Below are 18,345 nucleotides of genomic sequence, written 5' to 3'. Positions count from 1 at the left end.
CTCAAGGTGGATGCTACACATGGTGTTTAATTCCTTGTAGTTTTTAATAGCAAACCAATTTACTTTGAAAAAAAAGAGGTCTCAAAATAAAATCATTTAATGATTTTTTTCAATGTTCAACAACATCAGAACCACGTAGCCTGGCATCACAAAACTTGTGCAAAACTCGAAGTACAGCCATTAAACATAATGGTGAGAGCTTTTTGTGAAACCTTTTTTAAAAGTTAAATGGGAGCTGAATCAGCCCTTAGTCTCTTGAGGGTTAACTTAGAAGATCATGTTTGGTCATTACAAGCTCATTGCTTCTTTCATTTAACCCTCAATCTCCCGGGGCATTTTGATTCTTGTCATTCCCAGGGGGGGGGGGGGCATTATGACCCCCCCTTAAGATCTCAGCCGTGGATTGCGCGATCACAACGAAAATTTGCATGATGGTAGAGAATGACGTAATCTACGCAGTTGCATTGGTAAATTTCACTGAATTCATATATTTCTATTTTATATGAATTAATTATGCTAATTTATTCATGAAATCATACTTTTTGCTCTGATTCACTAAATAAAGCTCCTAGAATGCTATTTTTTGGTGAAAATATTCTTTATAGCATTCCTAACAATTGTGAATGAAAAAAATTCTGGTACCAAGACCGATTTCTTATGTATTTTATTTTTTTTAAATTTCTTATGTATTTCTTTGTTTTTTTACTTTTTGTTTTTTATTGTTTTTTCAATGGAAATCGTTCCAGACTTAATTCTGATCATAAACAAGGCAAAATTAATTAAGTTTAATCATTAAAAGTAGAAATAATGATACATTTATGAATTTTGGCCAAATACACAATTTGCATTGGATTTGTACATGAAATCACGTTTATGAGCAAATTTGGGTCTGACATGCACTTACATAATGTTGCGTAATGTCGTAACCGCGTACCCGGGCTTCACAAATTTGGTCTCAAAATTTGCGCGAGACTTGAAAGTAAAAAGTCTGTGAGCCGCGAGGTCAAAAAATTTTGCGCAGCAGATATATCGCGAAAATTGTCGAGGGGGGGCCATAATGGCCCCCCCCCCCCGGGAGAATTAGGGTTAATAGAGCCCTGGAGCACTTGCAAAAAGAATTGTAATCAAACATTATAAACATCAAATGCAACTTGATCTTTAACCAATCACGAGCGAGTATCCGAGACTTGCATTTGATTTTCTTAGTTGCATTTAAATGCTTATTAATCTGCAACAGGCCCCCCGTTTCATTTTGGAAACTCTTCTCTCTCCTAAGAATTTAAAACATCTCTTGCAAGTTAGCATCAGTCTTATCATGATTTTGTTATTGATTACTAAGTATGTGCTCTCCCAATAAAAGGCTGAAAGCAGATTCCATAAGGTAACAACTTTTTTGTGTGACTGGTCCTATTTTTCTCCATTCTTTCTTCACTTGAAAAACCACTCATGCTATGATAATTTGAGAGCATTACATCTTTTCATATAACCTACAAAACAGAGCTGAAACATTTCAGGAAACTCTCACATATAGTGGGTCACAGGTGAGGATCCAGCCAACTAAGGCCCACATCCCACAAAAAGGGAGACCTTTGAAGGACCTTTGAAACACCAAAAATTGGCCAGGTCTTACAAGTCTCCAAGATCACTGAAATTTGTCATCTCTGTGGAATGGCTCTGAAAGACCCTCAAAGTACTCCAAAAAAGTGATTGGTACTTCTTGTCTTACTGGGCTTAGACTAGTCCTATAAAGATCTTTCAATGGCCTTTCAGAGATCTTTTATGCAACAATTGATCTTTCAAGATTCTTTCAATGGACTTTCCTGGACTTTCACTTCTTTCAGTGATCTTTCAATGATCTTTCTAGGATCTCTCATGAGTCTTTCAGCAATCTCCACAAAAAAAGAAACTGTCAAAAGATCATGGAAAGACTAATTTGAACTTTGAAAGTTCATCAAGAGACCACTGAAAGACTGCTGAAAGAGCATCAAAAGACCATTTTCCTGAAAGACCGTTGAGAGAGCATCAAAAGACAATTTTCCTGAAAGGCTGCAAAAAGACTCTTTTGAAGCATTTCAAACAGTTTTGGAGATCATGGACACCACTGAAAGATCAATCAGGAAGCGTGGAAGACCTGAGAGATCTTTGAAATTTTATTGAAAGACCTTTGAAAGATCAAGCAAGTTTCTTGTTCTTACAGCAGTCTTTCAGAGGTCTTGCAAAGCTCTCTGTGGAATAGGGGTTTTAGACATAACAGTTTTGAGAGGCCCACTATTGTATAAAAACAATATGACCCCTGAAATGTGTCTAATTCGGCTGGATCTGTGCCTGGTGGGTCAGACATACATACTGTTGAAAGTATCTGAAGTTTCCGACTTCTATTCTTTCCTAAAATTGTCTATCCTTGCTCAGCGAAAGCATTTGACGGATGTCGCTCTGAAAGGCTGTGTAAAGTCTATTTGCTTTCTGGTATTTTCTATTCTCTCCGAAGGTTATCAAGTCTAGCTTGAAGATCAGCGTCAGCATCACCTACTCCTTCAGCAACGGGTACCTTACCGGATTCCTTGTTCTTGGTATTGAGGGCTCCTCCTGTGGTCGGGATACCTACAATGTACAATGTCAATAGAGATTTCATTATCATCATGGATATCTTAATTATGCACAGAATGTGTTGTTATATACAGGAGACTGCTCAACCATTTTACAAACAACTGGAACATCTTCTTAGGCGCTAAGTCATTTGCATGGGGATATGTCTTTAAAGGACAAGTCCACCCCAACTAAAAGTTGATTTTAATAAAACGAGAAAAATCCAACAAGCATAACACTGAACATTTCATCAAAATCGGATGTAAAATAAGAAAGTTATGATATTTTAAAGTTTCGCTTAATTTCACATAACAGTTACATGCACAGCCTGGTCGGTATGCAAATGAGGAGACTAATGACGTCATCCACTCACTATTTCTTTTGTATTTTATTATATAAAATATAAAATATTCTGATTTTCCCCTCATTGTCACGTGAAACAACGATTAATTCCTCCCTGAACATGTGGAATTAGCATTGATTAATACTATATGGTTCAGTCAAGTTGGTCCTTATTGTCAAATCTGTAAAAAATGAAATATTGTATAATTCAAACAATAAAAAACAAAAGAAATAGTGAGTGATGGACATCATCGACAGGCTCATCTGCATGTCACTGAGTTGTGCATATCACTTATTTGTGAAAACTAAGGGAAACTTTAAAATGCCATAACTTTCTTATTCTACATCCGATTTGGATGAAATTTTCAGCGTTCTGCTAGTTTGATTTTTCTCTATTCATTCAAATCAACATTTTTCTGGGGTGGACTTGACCTTTAAGCACAAGTAAAGTAAAGTAATCAAACTTGCAAACAGCTTTAAAAATGGCTTCCAGGGGCCTGTTGCATAAAACTTTTTACCTAAGAAAACTCTGGTAAAAACTGAAAACTAAGGTTAGTCTGATTTCTGCCATTGACTTTAACACAGGGCAAAAACTCCGGTAAAAACAAACTGAGTTTTCTCAGGTAAAAAGTTTTATGCAACGGGCCCCTGGTGGGTGTTTCATAATGCTGTTCCTAAGTTACTTTATGAATAACTGGTGACCTTTTCTTATGGTAAATGATATAAACCAGATTTTCAATGGTGTTGATTTGGCTCCTAAGAAAGGGTCACCAGTCGAGCATAAAGTCATAACAGCATAACGAAATGGTCCCTAGATAAAGAGTTTCTTACCAACTAGATCATCTGATAATGACAGACCCAGTTCATCAAGGACTTGAGACACAATGGCATCACTGAAGAAAAGAGAGAGAATTACTTTAATGAATGCATTTTAAAAGCATATAGATATTTAAACCCAATCAAAGGTGTCTGAAAGCACAAGGTTTTTATTGCAATTGCATATTCATTTGGCGGGATTGTCGAGTTAAAAGTGCTTCAATTTTAAGTATACAAATATAAAATTATAAACCTGAATTAGCAAAATAAACATACATCATTGCTGCCTACAGTAAGAGTTATTGTACACCCTTGTATTAAGACAAATAAAGAAATGACACATATATGTACTCATGTCTAATTATACTTTACTTTTATTAAACAAATTAAAATTTCTGTTATTCATGTAATATTGTCTTTAAAATATTGTCCAGTTGGAACACTACGGCCCATTTTACAAAGTTTTGTGATTGATTCCATCAATCACAACCAATCATAAACCAAATTTGTGGAAAGTGGTCATTTGATACAGTTGGTCTTTAACCCTATCTAGGCCGGGGGGGGGGGGGGGGGGGGGGGGACCTCGGAGGCCCCCTCAACGATTCGCGCAATATTTTCGCCGCGCGAAATTTTTTGACCGCGCCGCTCGCTGACTTTTTACTTTCAAGTCTTGTGCAACTTTTGAGACCAATTTTGCGTCAGCCGGGTTCGTGGTTCCGAAATTACACAACATTATGTAAGTGCATGTCAGACCAAAAATTGCTCAAAAACGTGATTTTGTGTACAAAGTCAATGCAAATTGTGTTTTCAACCAAAAATCATATATGTATGATTATTTTTAGTTTTGCTGGTCTAAATGTATTTATTTTATGCTTTTTATGATCTCAGAAGAGTCCCCAACAAATTTCATCGAAAAAACAATGAAAAACAAAAGGCAAAAAAAAAACAATGAAATACATAAGAAATTGCAAAAAACAATATAATACATATGAAAATGATTTGATATCGCAAATTTGTTCATGTACACTTGCTAAGAACACCTCAAAGAGTTTCTATACCAAAAATTAGAATATTTGGAGCTTTATTTAGGGAGTTACAGGAAAAAGTATGATTTTGCATACTAATTACGCATAAATTAGCATAATCACTTAATAGCAATTCGTATGTAAAAAATTACTATACAATTTTGTAGATTATGTCCCAGACAACCCCCGTGCCAATTTTCGGCGCGATCGCGCGGTCGACGGCTGAGATCTAAAGGGGGGGGCCTGGGAGGCCCCCCCCCCCGGCCATATGAACTCCCAAAATACCCCGGCCTAGATAGGGTTAGAGGACAAGTCCACCCCAACAAAACGTTGATTTGAATAAAAAGAGAAAAATCCAACAAGCACAACACTGAAAATTTCATCAAAATCGGATGTAAAATAAGAAAGTTATATTTTTAAATTTCGCTTAATTTCACAAAATAGTTAAATGCACATCCCAGTCGGTATGCAAATGAAGGAACTGATGACATCACTCACTCACTATTTCCTTTGTATTTCATTACATGAAATACTTTATTAATTTTCTCCTCATTGTCCTGAGAAACAAAGTTTTATTTTGCCCTGATCATGTGGAACTACTATTGTTTAACATTTTATGGTTCAGTCAAGTTGGTCCTTATTGTCAAATGTGTAAAAATTGAAATATTGTATAATTCAAACAATAAAAAACAAAATAAATAGTGAGGGACATCATGTAACTAAATTGTGCATTTAACTCTTTTGCAAAAAATAAGCGAAACTTTAAAATGTCATAACTTTCTTATTTTTCATCCAATTTTGATGAAATTTTCAGCATTATGCTTCTCTGATTTTTCTCTATTGATTCAAATCAACATTTTTCTGAGGTGGACTTGACCTTTAAATCAGATATGAGTGTAAAATGTTTTAGTATATCTCACCTCTCTTCTTCATCTTGATCTCCTTCCATGACATCATCAATTGCATCATTCATCATTTCTTCCTTCATATCCATGATCTCTGATTCTCGTTCAAACTCCCTCATTATTTTCTCTATCTGAGGCAATTTCATCTGTTTCAAGAAAATATTAAAACCTCATTTTAGTTTGAAATTGTACAATTTTCATGGAATAAACGATGCATCTGATTTGTGAGAAACGCACAAAAGACAGTTTTTAGGAAAATGGATTTGAAGATTTTATTGCTGCTACATATGACTTTCAAGCAGCTCCCCTATGTTATGTAATATGACTTTCATATAAACTAACATTTCTTCAAAGAGTTTGAAATTATTTTTCTTGTGAAAATGTATTATCAAATACGTTTTCTTAAACATGCATCTATGAGAATTCATTCCATCATTAACAATTAAACATGGCAATATTTTTCAGCTGCTTGCATTTGACATAACAAAATTTAATCTAAAATAAATCATAACTTATTCTTTGAGGGATTTTCATCAAACTTTCTGAAATACAGGTAATCTAGCATAAAGTCGACCTTCTATATAAAGTCAAAGCAATTTCAAGACCTGAATAAACAAAACATGTGTTATATGCTTCTTCTAAGTCAAAATGTCAAACACATTATTGTGCTTTAATAACTGAGGCAGTTTCCTGTTTTTTTTCTATCATTTCTGCTTTTATTTAAAGGGGAAGTTCACCTGACAATAGGTTGTTTTTAATTAAATCAGAAAAATGGAGATGAATCTGGCGAAGGTTTGATGAAAATACATCAAAGAACATAAAGAGAGTTATGAATTTTTTCAATTTTTGATTTCTGATGTCACATGCTAGCAGCTCTCCCATAAATCATGCAATAAAAATTCCATAAAATCAAATTCTTAAATAGAATATGATGAATACAAATATGTTTCTTATAGAAGGGGATATGAAATGTGTTTGATGGTACATCCTCTGCACAAATAATACACCTTTACACATTTCCGAAAAAAATCGTTTTTTTTTAAATTTACATATGAAGGAGTCCCTCATCTGTGACGTCACTAAATCAAATGATAATTCATAATTCTCTTATTCTTTGATGAATTTTCACCAAACCTACACCAGCATTTTTATCAATTTTCCTGCTCTTATTGAAACGAACTTATTGTCAGAGTGAACTTCTCCTTTAACTTAGTCATACCTTAGAATTCATTGTTTTTAATGCCTTGGAGACACCTTTCATAGCGTTAGCCATAGCACTTTGGGATCGTAACGTCTGTACTTTCAATGCCACTGCCTGGATGTTTGCTTTCATCAAGATAAATCTTTTGACAAAGTTCCTTGTTCTCACTAAATCCTTAGCCATGATCTTCACTGCATCCTGATGACAATTCAGATTTTTTTTTAAAGAGAAAAGTTTGCAAAAATTCAGATAAATGAGAAAATCTTACATGTGCATGTTTTGTTGGGTAGATTAAAAGAAGATAAAGGATACACTATTAGTGCTGTAATCCATTATGAGGTTACATCTACTTTTCAGAATGAACGATTCGATTCTGGACACCAAACAACAATAGCATATTTTGAGAATAGTGACAAAATTTCCCCAAATTGTATTCCATTTCTTAACATTTATAATACAATATTGGAAAATATTTGTAAAAAAAATTTAATAAACTTTATCAAACTAATGATATTCACTTTTTACAGTATTTCGTATTTAAAATATGTTGAACAGAAAACTTGCGTTTTCAATGAGATTCTGGGAATTCCCTAAATTCAACGATTTTTTTTCCCATTTTCTGTATCGCTGAAAATTTGGGACTAATCATTTTTTTTATGGAAGAGGATCTTAATTGTTTCTTACCATCTGGCCTAGCTTTGCCATCTTCTTGATATCAGCTATAACCTTCTTCTCCTGTTGCTCCATACGAGTCCTCTCTCTGTCTAATTCTCGTATCGTTTTATTCAAAGCTCTCTGGTTCTGCTTCAGCATCTGCTCCGGGGTCTTTCTTTTCCCAAACAAAGCCTGCATGATGAGGGCTTCTCGTTGTTATGTCACTGGAATTTGGGATCTCTTTTTGTATGAGTCTGCTTGGTATGACTGTTCGGTCACCTACATTACAAGCAAAAAGAGAAAACACAGGTGACGCATACTACAAACTACAATTGCAACACGGGTACCAGGGCACTCACACAAGCATGCGAGGTTAGTAATACTAACCTCGCACAACGCATGTCATTTCATAATGAATTTTGACGTTTTCATTCATCACACGAATGTGAGAGAATGAAACACGCCAAAATCTTCACAATACACTAAATTTATTAATCTAAATCTTATTATTTAATTTAATTTTAAAAATGTGCTCGAGCGTATTCATAAAAAGGGATTTTAAACGCTTACCTCCAAATCTCAGCCAAGACGCTCCGTCCGATCCTTAATACTAGGTGGAAATTACGCAAACAACAATCGAAATGCAAATATTTCATATCGAACAGTCTAGATTCAAGTCGTCGGCGCATAATACCCAGACATGCCGGAGATCATCATAACGACCAATGGTGTGGAGAAACTTCTGAAGAGCCTCAAGATTCACAAGGCACCAGGACCTGATGGCATATCACCTCAAGTTCTGAAGAAGCTTTCCAATGTCATCGCCCCAATTCTGACCACTATCTTCAGGATCTCTTACAACACTGGTCAGATACCAGACGATTGGCGAGAGGCCAATGTAGTGCCTATCTACAAGAAAGGTGACAGAACAGACCCATCCAACTACAGACCCATCTCACTCACATGTATCTGTTGTAAGTTGCTTGAACATATTGTAGCCAGTAACATAATGAAACATAGCAGTGCAAACAACATCCTTCATCCTCTGCAACACGGATTCCAACAGAACAAGTCCTGCGAGCTACAACTGCTGGGATTTATCTCTGACCTTCACAAGAACCTTGATCAAAGCCTCCAGACTGATGTCCTTGTCATGGATTTTAGCAAGGCATTCGACAAGGTCGGGCATTTAAGACTGCTCCATAAGCTGGAATACTATGGCATCCGAGATAAGAACAATGGATGGATTTCAAGCTTCCTACATCATAGGAAACAACAAGTAGTCCTTGACGGGTACCATTCATCAACCATTGATGTCATATCAGGTGTCCCCCAGGGCTCAGTCCTCGGACCCTGCCTGTTCATTCACTATATCAATGATCTGCCTGATAGACTGTCATCCCCAGTAAGACTCTTCGCTGATGACGCAATCACTTATCTTGCTATCAAGAACCAGCAAGACACACAACAGCTCCAAGATGACCTTGACAAAATCAGTGAATGGGCATCGAATTGGATGATGGAACTAAACACCCAGAAATGTGAGGTCATCAGAGTCACGAGGAAGAGGAATGCCGCTAATCAAATCTACACCTTGAACAACTCGGTACTGAGAGTAACTGCTGCCTCCAAGTATCTAGGTGTCACAATAACATCGGACCTGAAATGGAACCAGCATGTTGGTAATATCTGCCGCAAAGCGAATTCCATCCTTGCCTTCCTACGCAGAAACCTCCGCATCAACCTGCCTGAACTTAAAGCCACTGCCTACAAAGTACTAGTACGGCCTCTCGTTGAATACTGTTCTTCGATATGGGATCCATCAACTAATCGTCTTATCCACCAGATTGAGATGATCCAAAGGCGGGCAGCTAGATTTGTGCTTAACAGATATCACAACACCTCTAGCGTTACATCTATGCTTGAAGAACTAGAATGGCTCACACTGCAGAAACGAAGGGAGGATTCTAGACTGGTCCTTATGTACAAGCTGCACTACAATCTTGTCAGCTTCCCAGTGGAAGAATACATCACCCCACTCACTGGATCAACAAGAACTCGATCACAGCAACAAGGGAACGGCTACCAGCTACCACACTGCAGGACAGAGCACCATCGTCAATCCTTCTTTCCGAGGACGATCAACTCTTCCTCCCAACAAAATCAATGCCTCTTCTCCAAAAGCCTTCCGCCTGAGACTGGCGGAAGGCCAGAGCTAAATCAGATGGGACTTTTTACTTGCACCTGTATATATTTTGCACTGCACACCTAAACCTGGCCATACACACATGCCAAATAAACCATCTGCAAGAATCTTCAATCCTGAAGGAGGCAGATTTAACCTGAAGAAGAATAGGAAATTGTACCAAAAAAATCAACAGGTTGCATCTGGGCAATTCCATGGGAAATGTTCACTTCAGTGAAAAAATAAAGTTTAAGATTTCACTTAAGGAGTCAAATTTTCTTAAAGAGTAATCTATAAAGTTTGATTTTTCAATAGACAAATCGCAATATTGATAAAATTTTCAATTTTTTCCATCACTTAAAAAGTAGAATAGTGAATTGCAAAAAATAGAAAAATGTGGCTATTTTTAAACATTTCATCCTTCATGTCTCTACAAAAAGCAAATAAGGTCCCAGAGGTCTCGTTCAACTTTTAAATAGTTGATTAATGTTTACATCAAGAGAAAATAATCGTTAAATTTTATGCCATTCATTAATTTTAGAGAAATCGATCTTCAGATTTGTGCGATTTCTTTATCATTACCAGTGTCATGTCCGTTACGTTTTTCACTTAAAGTTTTCATAGCTAACAGGAAATTTGTCTGAAGTTACTGCAAATTCAGATTCTATGTTAGAATCAAATGCCCCACCATGTGTAGCAATCATTTTCCCTTACCAATTCTCATTTTCATAAAAATTGTGTAACGGACATGACACTTTGCGTAACGGACATGACACCTTATATATAACACAAGGCAGCATTCACAAAAATGAAATTTTGGGCTCAGTGTAACAGACTGATGGTCAGTCTCAATTTATTGAGGGTAGCTGGATGTCAGATACAAATACTATTAACTCATTAATTCATGAAATCTGCATATCATTCAAGCTAAAATTGAAGTTGGTGAATGATGAAAGTTCAGCTCTTGTTCTGGTAGATTTTTCTGAGAATTACTGGTATCACAGAATATCAGGATTAGATGCAGCTACATGTAGCTCTGGCAACATACTCGGATCTCAGTCTGCATCATTTGTGTTTGAACAAAAGACAATTGATTGTCTTGGGTGTTTGCGGGGACAGTATAGAACATGATAAAATTGCAACTTGTGCATTCATGAGATCATTGATGGTGCTGGCTCACAATTAAAAACTAAACTGGTGAGAATAGGAAACAACTTAAAACAAACAAATACACCACTTTGAATGTGAGCAGGAGAGTCAAGACTAAAATAACCAGTGATGATGAGCCACAATCAACTTCATCCTCTCTTCGGAAGTACAAGTGAAAACTTCTGTGTGAATTGAATTTTCTACTAAGAAAATACAAAAATACTTTGTTGCCCATGTGACCACCTAACAAGAAGATGGGCATGGTGTGAAATTTTCAGAAAACAGGGGAACTCATTCTCTTACTGTCATGATAAGGAAACATTTTTTTCTAAATAATGAAGTAGTAGATGTTTTAGAACATCCAAGATCTGATTAGATGATGATTATACTCAGGATGATATTAGTTCTTAAAAGAAATTCTCAGAAGTGATTTACAAACATTCCAAATTCCTTTCAACTCTAATGAAAGACTGGTTTCCAGGTACTGCTTTTAAACTTTAAAGTGCATTTTAATGTTAGTTTTCAATTTAAAAACTGACAAACTAGTATATATTCTTTATCATAAAATACATTTCCATGATGTGTTCAACTTGGCTTTATACATACAATGTACCTTACCTTACCTTACCGCAAATACTGGAAGAATGCTGAATTAGCAGTCGAGCTTCCAGGTCTATCTTCTAATTTTGTCAGCTTCCTTCATGCTTCAATAAATTTCAATAAGTTTAAGGCATTGTTTGTACATTTTGTTTTCTTCACCCAAAAATGAGATTCGGTCTTCTCAGTGTGCCGTAGTGGTACTATCACTTATAAGCATTGTATTCTATATAAAATATCACATTCCCCTGTAGCTATTAGATTAATAAAACCTGCCAGTAAGATCTACATGTTTTTCTTAAGAATGTTAGTACTTTGCTGTTACATTCATCATTCATATTTCTTTCATTGTGAAACTAAGAAGTGCCGATGTCGTTCACTTCATGATAGTGTCATGTCCGTTACGCTAGTGTAATGTCGAATACTAAAGCCATGAATAAAAACAACCTTTATTATCAACTTATTTTTGTTTGATTAGATGTGGTGGGTGGTAGTAACTGGAAAATATTCATTAATTATTACTTTCTGGTGTAGAAAGAAAATTTTCTTAATATTTTTTGTTTTTTAAATATTGTAAGAAAAGCCCCCCTCTAAAATTACAAAATTATACAAGTTATTACAGAATACCAGTTGTGATGTGTGTCTCTAACTTCTTACCTTAATATGTAAACAATTAGACTTCTACCATATCTTGTAATAAAAAAATTATATTCGCTAACAAAAAGTGGACAAAACTGTCATGTCCGTTACGCTATGTGTGTCATGTCCGTTACGCTACATTTTGAGCTACGAATACAGAATGCACTGAAAAACTGTTGTTGAACATCATTTTATGAATAGAATATGATATGAAGGTGTAAGTAACACCATCATCAGGTGCATGCAGTCTAAGAATTCACAGGAATTTTGATAAACAATAGGAGGTTAAAATGCTTCGTCCATTTCATGTCATGTCCGTTACGCTCACAAAGAGTGCATTTTCTATGCAACTGTTCAACGAAACGATTTGAAATTTCATGTGTATGTAACTGATACTTAAATGTGTCTGATAAGCTCACTAACAATTCTTCAAAGACCGCCAATTTTACTGTATGAAACTTTGAATTGCAAAAATCTGTCTGACTGTCATGTCCGTTACGCTGGAATTGACCATCTCACGTATAATCGATGATGGCGCTACATCATAAAATAACGCTGAACAGCGAAAAAAATGCGGAGCGCCTATAACGCAACCAGCAGTACAGCATATCTGACGTAAACAACGTAAACAAGCAAGTTTATTAAATAATATAGCGCGCCCTCTCTGTGCGTATAGAGAAAACCAGCGAATTAGCTCCATGCCTGCTTCGACATCAAGAAAAATCATCGATATAAAGTACCAGAAAGACAGAGAGGCAGGGTGCGACATAAGCGCTTGCCCGGGGCAAGTAAAAGTTAGAGTCGGGCAAGTGTTTTGAAGCAAAGACAAAAACTGCTTGCCCGAATCGGGCAAGCAAAATTCTCCTATGGAAATTATATTTTTAGAAAGATTCCCCATGTTTCACCATCAAAATATAGAAAAGAAAAAGACAAAAAAAAGCAATATCATTAATTTCTTCTTTCAAAAGAGTTTATAATTCGAATTGCAAAATTTGCGCCATTTTCTGCAATAAACATACAGCTCAGAGACGTACACACACACACAGAATCAATGGCAGTCTAGCATACATAGCTAGCTAGCGCCTAGTCCACGCAGCCGATGCATGTAGTAAAGTTTCTACGGTGTACGGTGCTGCACGAACGAAGTTTGCTCTGTAAGAAATCTCCCACAGAACTGTCCAAATTCACATTTCTCACCAATGAAAATTCTTTTAATGTCCATATTTCCTAACAAGAGGAACGCCTCTGGCAGTCTCGCCTGCATTACGCAATTTAATATAGCAGCAGTGCTAACTTTGAAAACTACTATAAAATAATCATTAACAAAAACATCATTCATATAATGACATATACCACGTTCATTGACCATAAATGACATTTGAACAGAGACTTAAGACTGTCAACTACACCCATGTCAACATTTCATTCACTCTATCCATAAACTTTCAAAGTTATGATGGCACTTCAACAATTACCCCAACATGGCCTAAGTTTATTGACCTTACTGACCTTTGACTTGGTTTTGTGACCTGAAACTCACAGGGGATGTTCAGTGATGCTTGATTACTCTTATGTCCAAGTTTTATGAACTAGATCCATAAACTTTCAGAGTTAGGATGGTAATTTAACATATACCCCCAACACGGCCAAAGTTCATTGACCTTAAATGACCATTGACCATGGTCATCAGGTCATGTGACCTGAAACTCGCACAGGATATTCAGTGGTACTTGATTAACCTAATGTCTAAGTTTCATGAACTAAATCCATAAATTTTCAAAGTTATGATGGTAATTCAACAAATACCCCCAACTTGACCAAAGTTCATTGACCCTAAATGACCTTTGACCTTGGTCACATGACCTGAAACTCGAGCAGGATGTTCACTAATACTTGATTAACCTTATGTCCAAGTTTCATGAACTAGGTCCATATACTTTCTAAGTTATGATGTCATTTCAAAAACTTAACCTTCGGTTAATATTTTGAAAATAATTTTCCCAACATGGTCTAAGTTCATTGACCCTAAATGACCTTTGACCTTGGTCACGTGACCTGAAACTCGAGCAGGATGTTCACTAATACTTGATTAACCTTATGTCCAAGTTTCATGAACTAGGTCCATATACTTTCTAAGTTATGATGTCATTTCAAAAACTTAACCTTAGGTTAAGATTTGATGTTGACGCCGCCGCCGTCGGAAAAGCGGCGCCTATAGTCTCGCTCTGCTATGCAGGCGAGACAAAAATTGGGGTAGCTCTGTCATTTGTAAGCAGTAAAAGGAGAAATTTTCACTTCTGTTATGCTTAAAAAAGGGTTTCGAATGATCGTCTGTATCGCTCACACTGAAATACATTGTTTGACAGTCCCACATATGCATTTGTGTGTATGTTGATAAACGTGGTTTCTTTCGTAACTATTTTTTTTAGCCAAGGAAATTGATAAATTTTCTTCTTTATTTATGACTGGATAGTTTGAGCTTTCTTCCTCTCTATTTTCTTTCTTTCTGCCTATCTTTCCTTCTTTTGAATCTCTCTTTATTTCTTTAAATTTCCTTCCTTCTTTTGTTCATTTTTTCTGTTACTATAGCTGTCTTTCTTTTTGTCATTCTTTTCTTTCTATCTTTTTTTCTTTCTTCCTTCCATCCAGCCTTTGTTTACCTCTTTCTTTAATCCTTCCTTCTTTTTCCCCTTCCTTTCATTCTTTCTTACTGTCTTCCTTCCGTCCATCCATTCTTTACCTTTGCTTCCTGTCTTTTTTTCTTCATCCCTTTCATTCTTTCTTTTCTTTCTTTATTTCTTTCCTTCATTCCTTCCTTTCTTTTTGTCTTTCATTCTTTCTTTCTCCTTCCTTCCTTTCTTTCTTTCCTTCTTTCTTTCGTTCTGTTTTTCTTTATTTCTGTCTTTCGTTCTTTCTTTTTTCCATCCATCTCTTTTCTTCCTTATTTTTTCTTTCTGCCTTCCTTCATCTCTTTCCTTCATTCCTTCCTTCATTTCTTTCAGTCTTTTGTTGTATCTTTCTTTTCTTTTTTTTCCTTCCTCCCATCTATCCTTATAACTTTTCGTTCTTCCTATCTTCCTTCTTTCCTTTCTCTCATTTTCTTTCATTCTCTTTTCCTTCCTTCCATCAATCCTTTACCTTTTCTTTTTCTCTTTTCTTTCTTCCTTTCTTTCTTTTTCTTTTTTTTATTCGTTCCTTGCTTTCCTTCCTTTCTCTTTCCCTCAGTTTTTTTCTATTTTTTTCTTTCCTTCCTTCTTTCTTTCTTTCTTCCTTTCTTTCTTTCTGATTTTCTTTTTTTTTTGTCTTTTGTTCTTTTGATTTATTTTTTTTCAATCCATCCTTCCTTTTCTTCCTTATTTTTCTTTCTGCCTTCCTTCATTTCTTTCTGTCTTTTGTTGTATCTTTCTTTTCTTTTTTTCTTTTTTTTCCTTCCATTTATCCTTATACCTTTTCTTTCTTCCTATCTTCCTTCTTTCCTTTCTCTCGTTTTCAATGACCAGAAATGCTAATTAATCAAACAAAAATTAAACAAGTCCCTGTCATAGAAAATAACATTAGATGATATAAAACCAATTCAGGTATATCTAATTCTACATGTAAATCTAGCCTTCTGATGTTAGGGCCTCCATCGGAGTGCTACATAGTACATACCCACTTGCCATGCTTGCCAAGGGCCACAGAAAGTACAAACGACACATGGGCTATTATAATTCAAACTCACTTGCCTGATCAGGCAAACATTATTTCAATGAATTCTAACATTAATAAAAAAGTAGAATTTCTACTTGTTTAATTTAAATTTTAATAATTCATTGAAAATCAGCACAATTCACAACACACTGAATTCCTTTTTGATCAATCAAACAGAAACTAAAAAACAAACATTAGATTTCCTAAAGACTGGGGTTGCATTCAAATTATATTTCAAAAATGATGGAATACAAACCAGGGAAGCTAGAATATTTAGGTCATTACCACTACAGCGCATGTAATTCTTACGCACACATATCCGATGGTACTATGATCACGATTCTGTGTCAAAGTCGTTCGAATTACACAGGAACTAAATCGCTCGCCCCGATGAAGCACATTCATTGGGCGAGGTAATTTATTGAGACGGTCGATCGTCGACGAAGCTATTTCATTGGTTTTTGTTTAATCTTATACTGCATAATTACCTATTGAAGCAAGTCAATCTTCTTGGCATCGATACCAACAATTTCCTTTGGGCTTTGGATACTCTTCCACTTCCAGTAATAATAAAAGTTAGCTGAGCTGAAGTCGCCAGTCCAGTCGGGATCGTACGGGAGAGATGATTCAGAATCACGAAGAAAACATCACTGGGATAAAAATAGCCTATGATCATAACTGAATTTCCCGACCGAAAAAATACTCGCCGAAAAAATATCAGGGTATGGTAGCTTTGAAAGGGGGAGGGGCGCAACCTTTCGGGTGGTGACGTTAAAGGTCGGTCCCGTAAATAATCATATCTGATTGATACACGTCTGACAAAACTCAAATACACAAACAAACCACTGATGAGCCTGACCATGGTCAGTTAAGAGGGGGGTGGGGGTGGCACGAGATGTCAGGTGGATGGATGGTGGTTGGGTGGGGCCCGGCAGGCACTGATCTGTGGGGAGCATTAAATTTTGATCGAATTCATCATTCAAATACATGCACATAAATTAAATATTTTTCTCGCGCTTCATAATAGTATGACAAAAAAAGAGAAAATCTGCTCTCCTTAAGTGCTTACAAAAATATAAAGGGGATATTTTTGAGAAAAAATAACATGTTTCAGCTTAAATAGGACCATAAATTACTATTAAGGTTGCGAGTTTGAACGATTTTATTATTCCCCCCGTACCGTATGCCTATCTGACATTTTTGTTTCATAAGAAGCAGGGGCGTCGATCCATTTTTCAGATTGGGGGGGGGGGCAAAATCATGAATCGTTCTAAAGGCGCTCGATCACACCAAACAAACTCACCCACACACACACAGGCCTAATTATATATATATATATATATATGAGAAAGAGACTCGGACACATATCTCACCAACAAATTAATGCGAGCGCGAGCTGAAATTTGTTAGAATGCTGACCTGAAAGCAGGAATGGTACCTGTTTAGGACCCTTCCCCCCCCCCCCACTTCTCATTTTCCTTTTGGGAATTTAGATTTTGTTTTTGTTTTCACCTCTCGTCTTGTTTTTCTCTTCTTCTTTCTTTTATTTCCACCGCAATGGTAAGGGGGAGGGGGCTTCGAGCTGCCCCTCATGAACTTCCTAAGATGGTTTCGTTGAAAATGAACACCTACTAGAGTTGCACTACAGTAAGTTTGATTACAGAAAAAATATTATTACTTTGACATTTGAATGTGTAGAATTTATTTATTTTAATAGGCTTAAATACATACTTGGCATGCAAGCAATAGCAAAAAAAACACAATAATATCACCTGAAAACATTATATATTATTGCAACATAAACAACAATACAAAAAATGATAAAGCGTGTTGTTGCATGGCAGAAAGGAACCTCCCATATGAAAGGCAATCTTTACACTCTGCGCGCTGACGTCACAATGGATGAACAGGTGATTAATTAGATGCGGGTATGCGCTGATTTTTCTCATCTTCTGCACTTAAACTGCAGATCCGATGCGTTATTTCATGAAGCTAAAAAATTGAATTATTCCATGGACCATTCAAAAAAAAAATTCTCTACAATTTCAAAATACTTTACTCTGCAGTGCTGCCAAAAATCACGAATATAACCCCGAGTTTGAATAAATGGGAGAGTGGTTTTGTTTATTTCTTCACATAGATACAAAGCATTGGGTGCATTTTTGGTGTTTCAAAAAGCACATTTGCTCTAATAAAAATGCTGATAGTTAAAAAACAAGCACATGAACCCCTATTTTTTAATGTTTGTACCTCTTAGGTATACCTTCCTCTGCAACTCTGCAAATTTTGGTGAAAATGACATGGATTTTGAATAAAGTGCAGCATTTATTGTACGTTTGTAGTTTGTTACTGAAATTTCACATTTTTTAGATTGGGATTTTGTTATCTTTTACGTCATTTTGAAGAACTGACTGTGCTGTTAAACTTAAAATTGCAAACAAATAGCACTATGAATAGATTCTCCATTCTAACGATACAATTATTAACTCTCTTGCGAAATTTGATGACTTTTTCACGTATTTTGACTGAGTAATAGAGAATTAAACTCATTGTAGT

General features: G+C 35.9%; 1 protein-coding gene across 1 annotated transcript; it reads right to left on the bottom strand.

Moving 5' to 3' along the window:
• Window positions 1-344: 344 nt before the first annotated feature.
• Window positions 345-16,459, bottom strand: LOC129283194 (charged multivesicular body protein 2a-like). Its single transcript, XM_054919030.2, has 6 exons — window positions 16,278-16,459; window positions 7,560-7,808; window positions 6,894-7,073; window positions 5,690-5,820; window positions 3,760-3,821; window positions 345-2,601 (listed from the first exon to the last, which is right to left on the bottom strand). Exons 2-6 carry the CDS (start codon window positions 7,725-7,727, stop codon window positions 2,474-2,476), a joined length of 669 nt encoding a protein of 222 aa, XP_054775005.1. The 5' UTR covers window positions 7,728-7,808; window positions 16,278-16,459; the 3' UTR covers window positions 345-2,473.
• Between the last annotated feature and the right edge of the window lie 1,886 nt (window positions 16,460-18,345).

The sequence above is a fragment of the Lytechinus pictus genome, unplaced genomic scaffold (genome assembly GCF_037042905.1).
Source record: "Lytechinus pictus isolate F3 Inbred unplaced genomic scaffold, Lp3.0 scaffold_20, whole genome shotgun sequence".
Taxonomy (NCBI): Eukaryota; Metazoa; Echinodermata; class Echinoidea; order Temnopleuroida; family Toxopneustidae; genus Lytechinus; species Lytechinus pictus.
The sequence above is the reverse complement of the archived record's forward strand: the minus strand, read 5'-3'. Positions and strand labels throughout refer to the sequence as shown.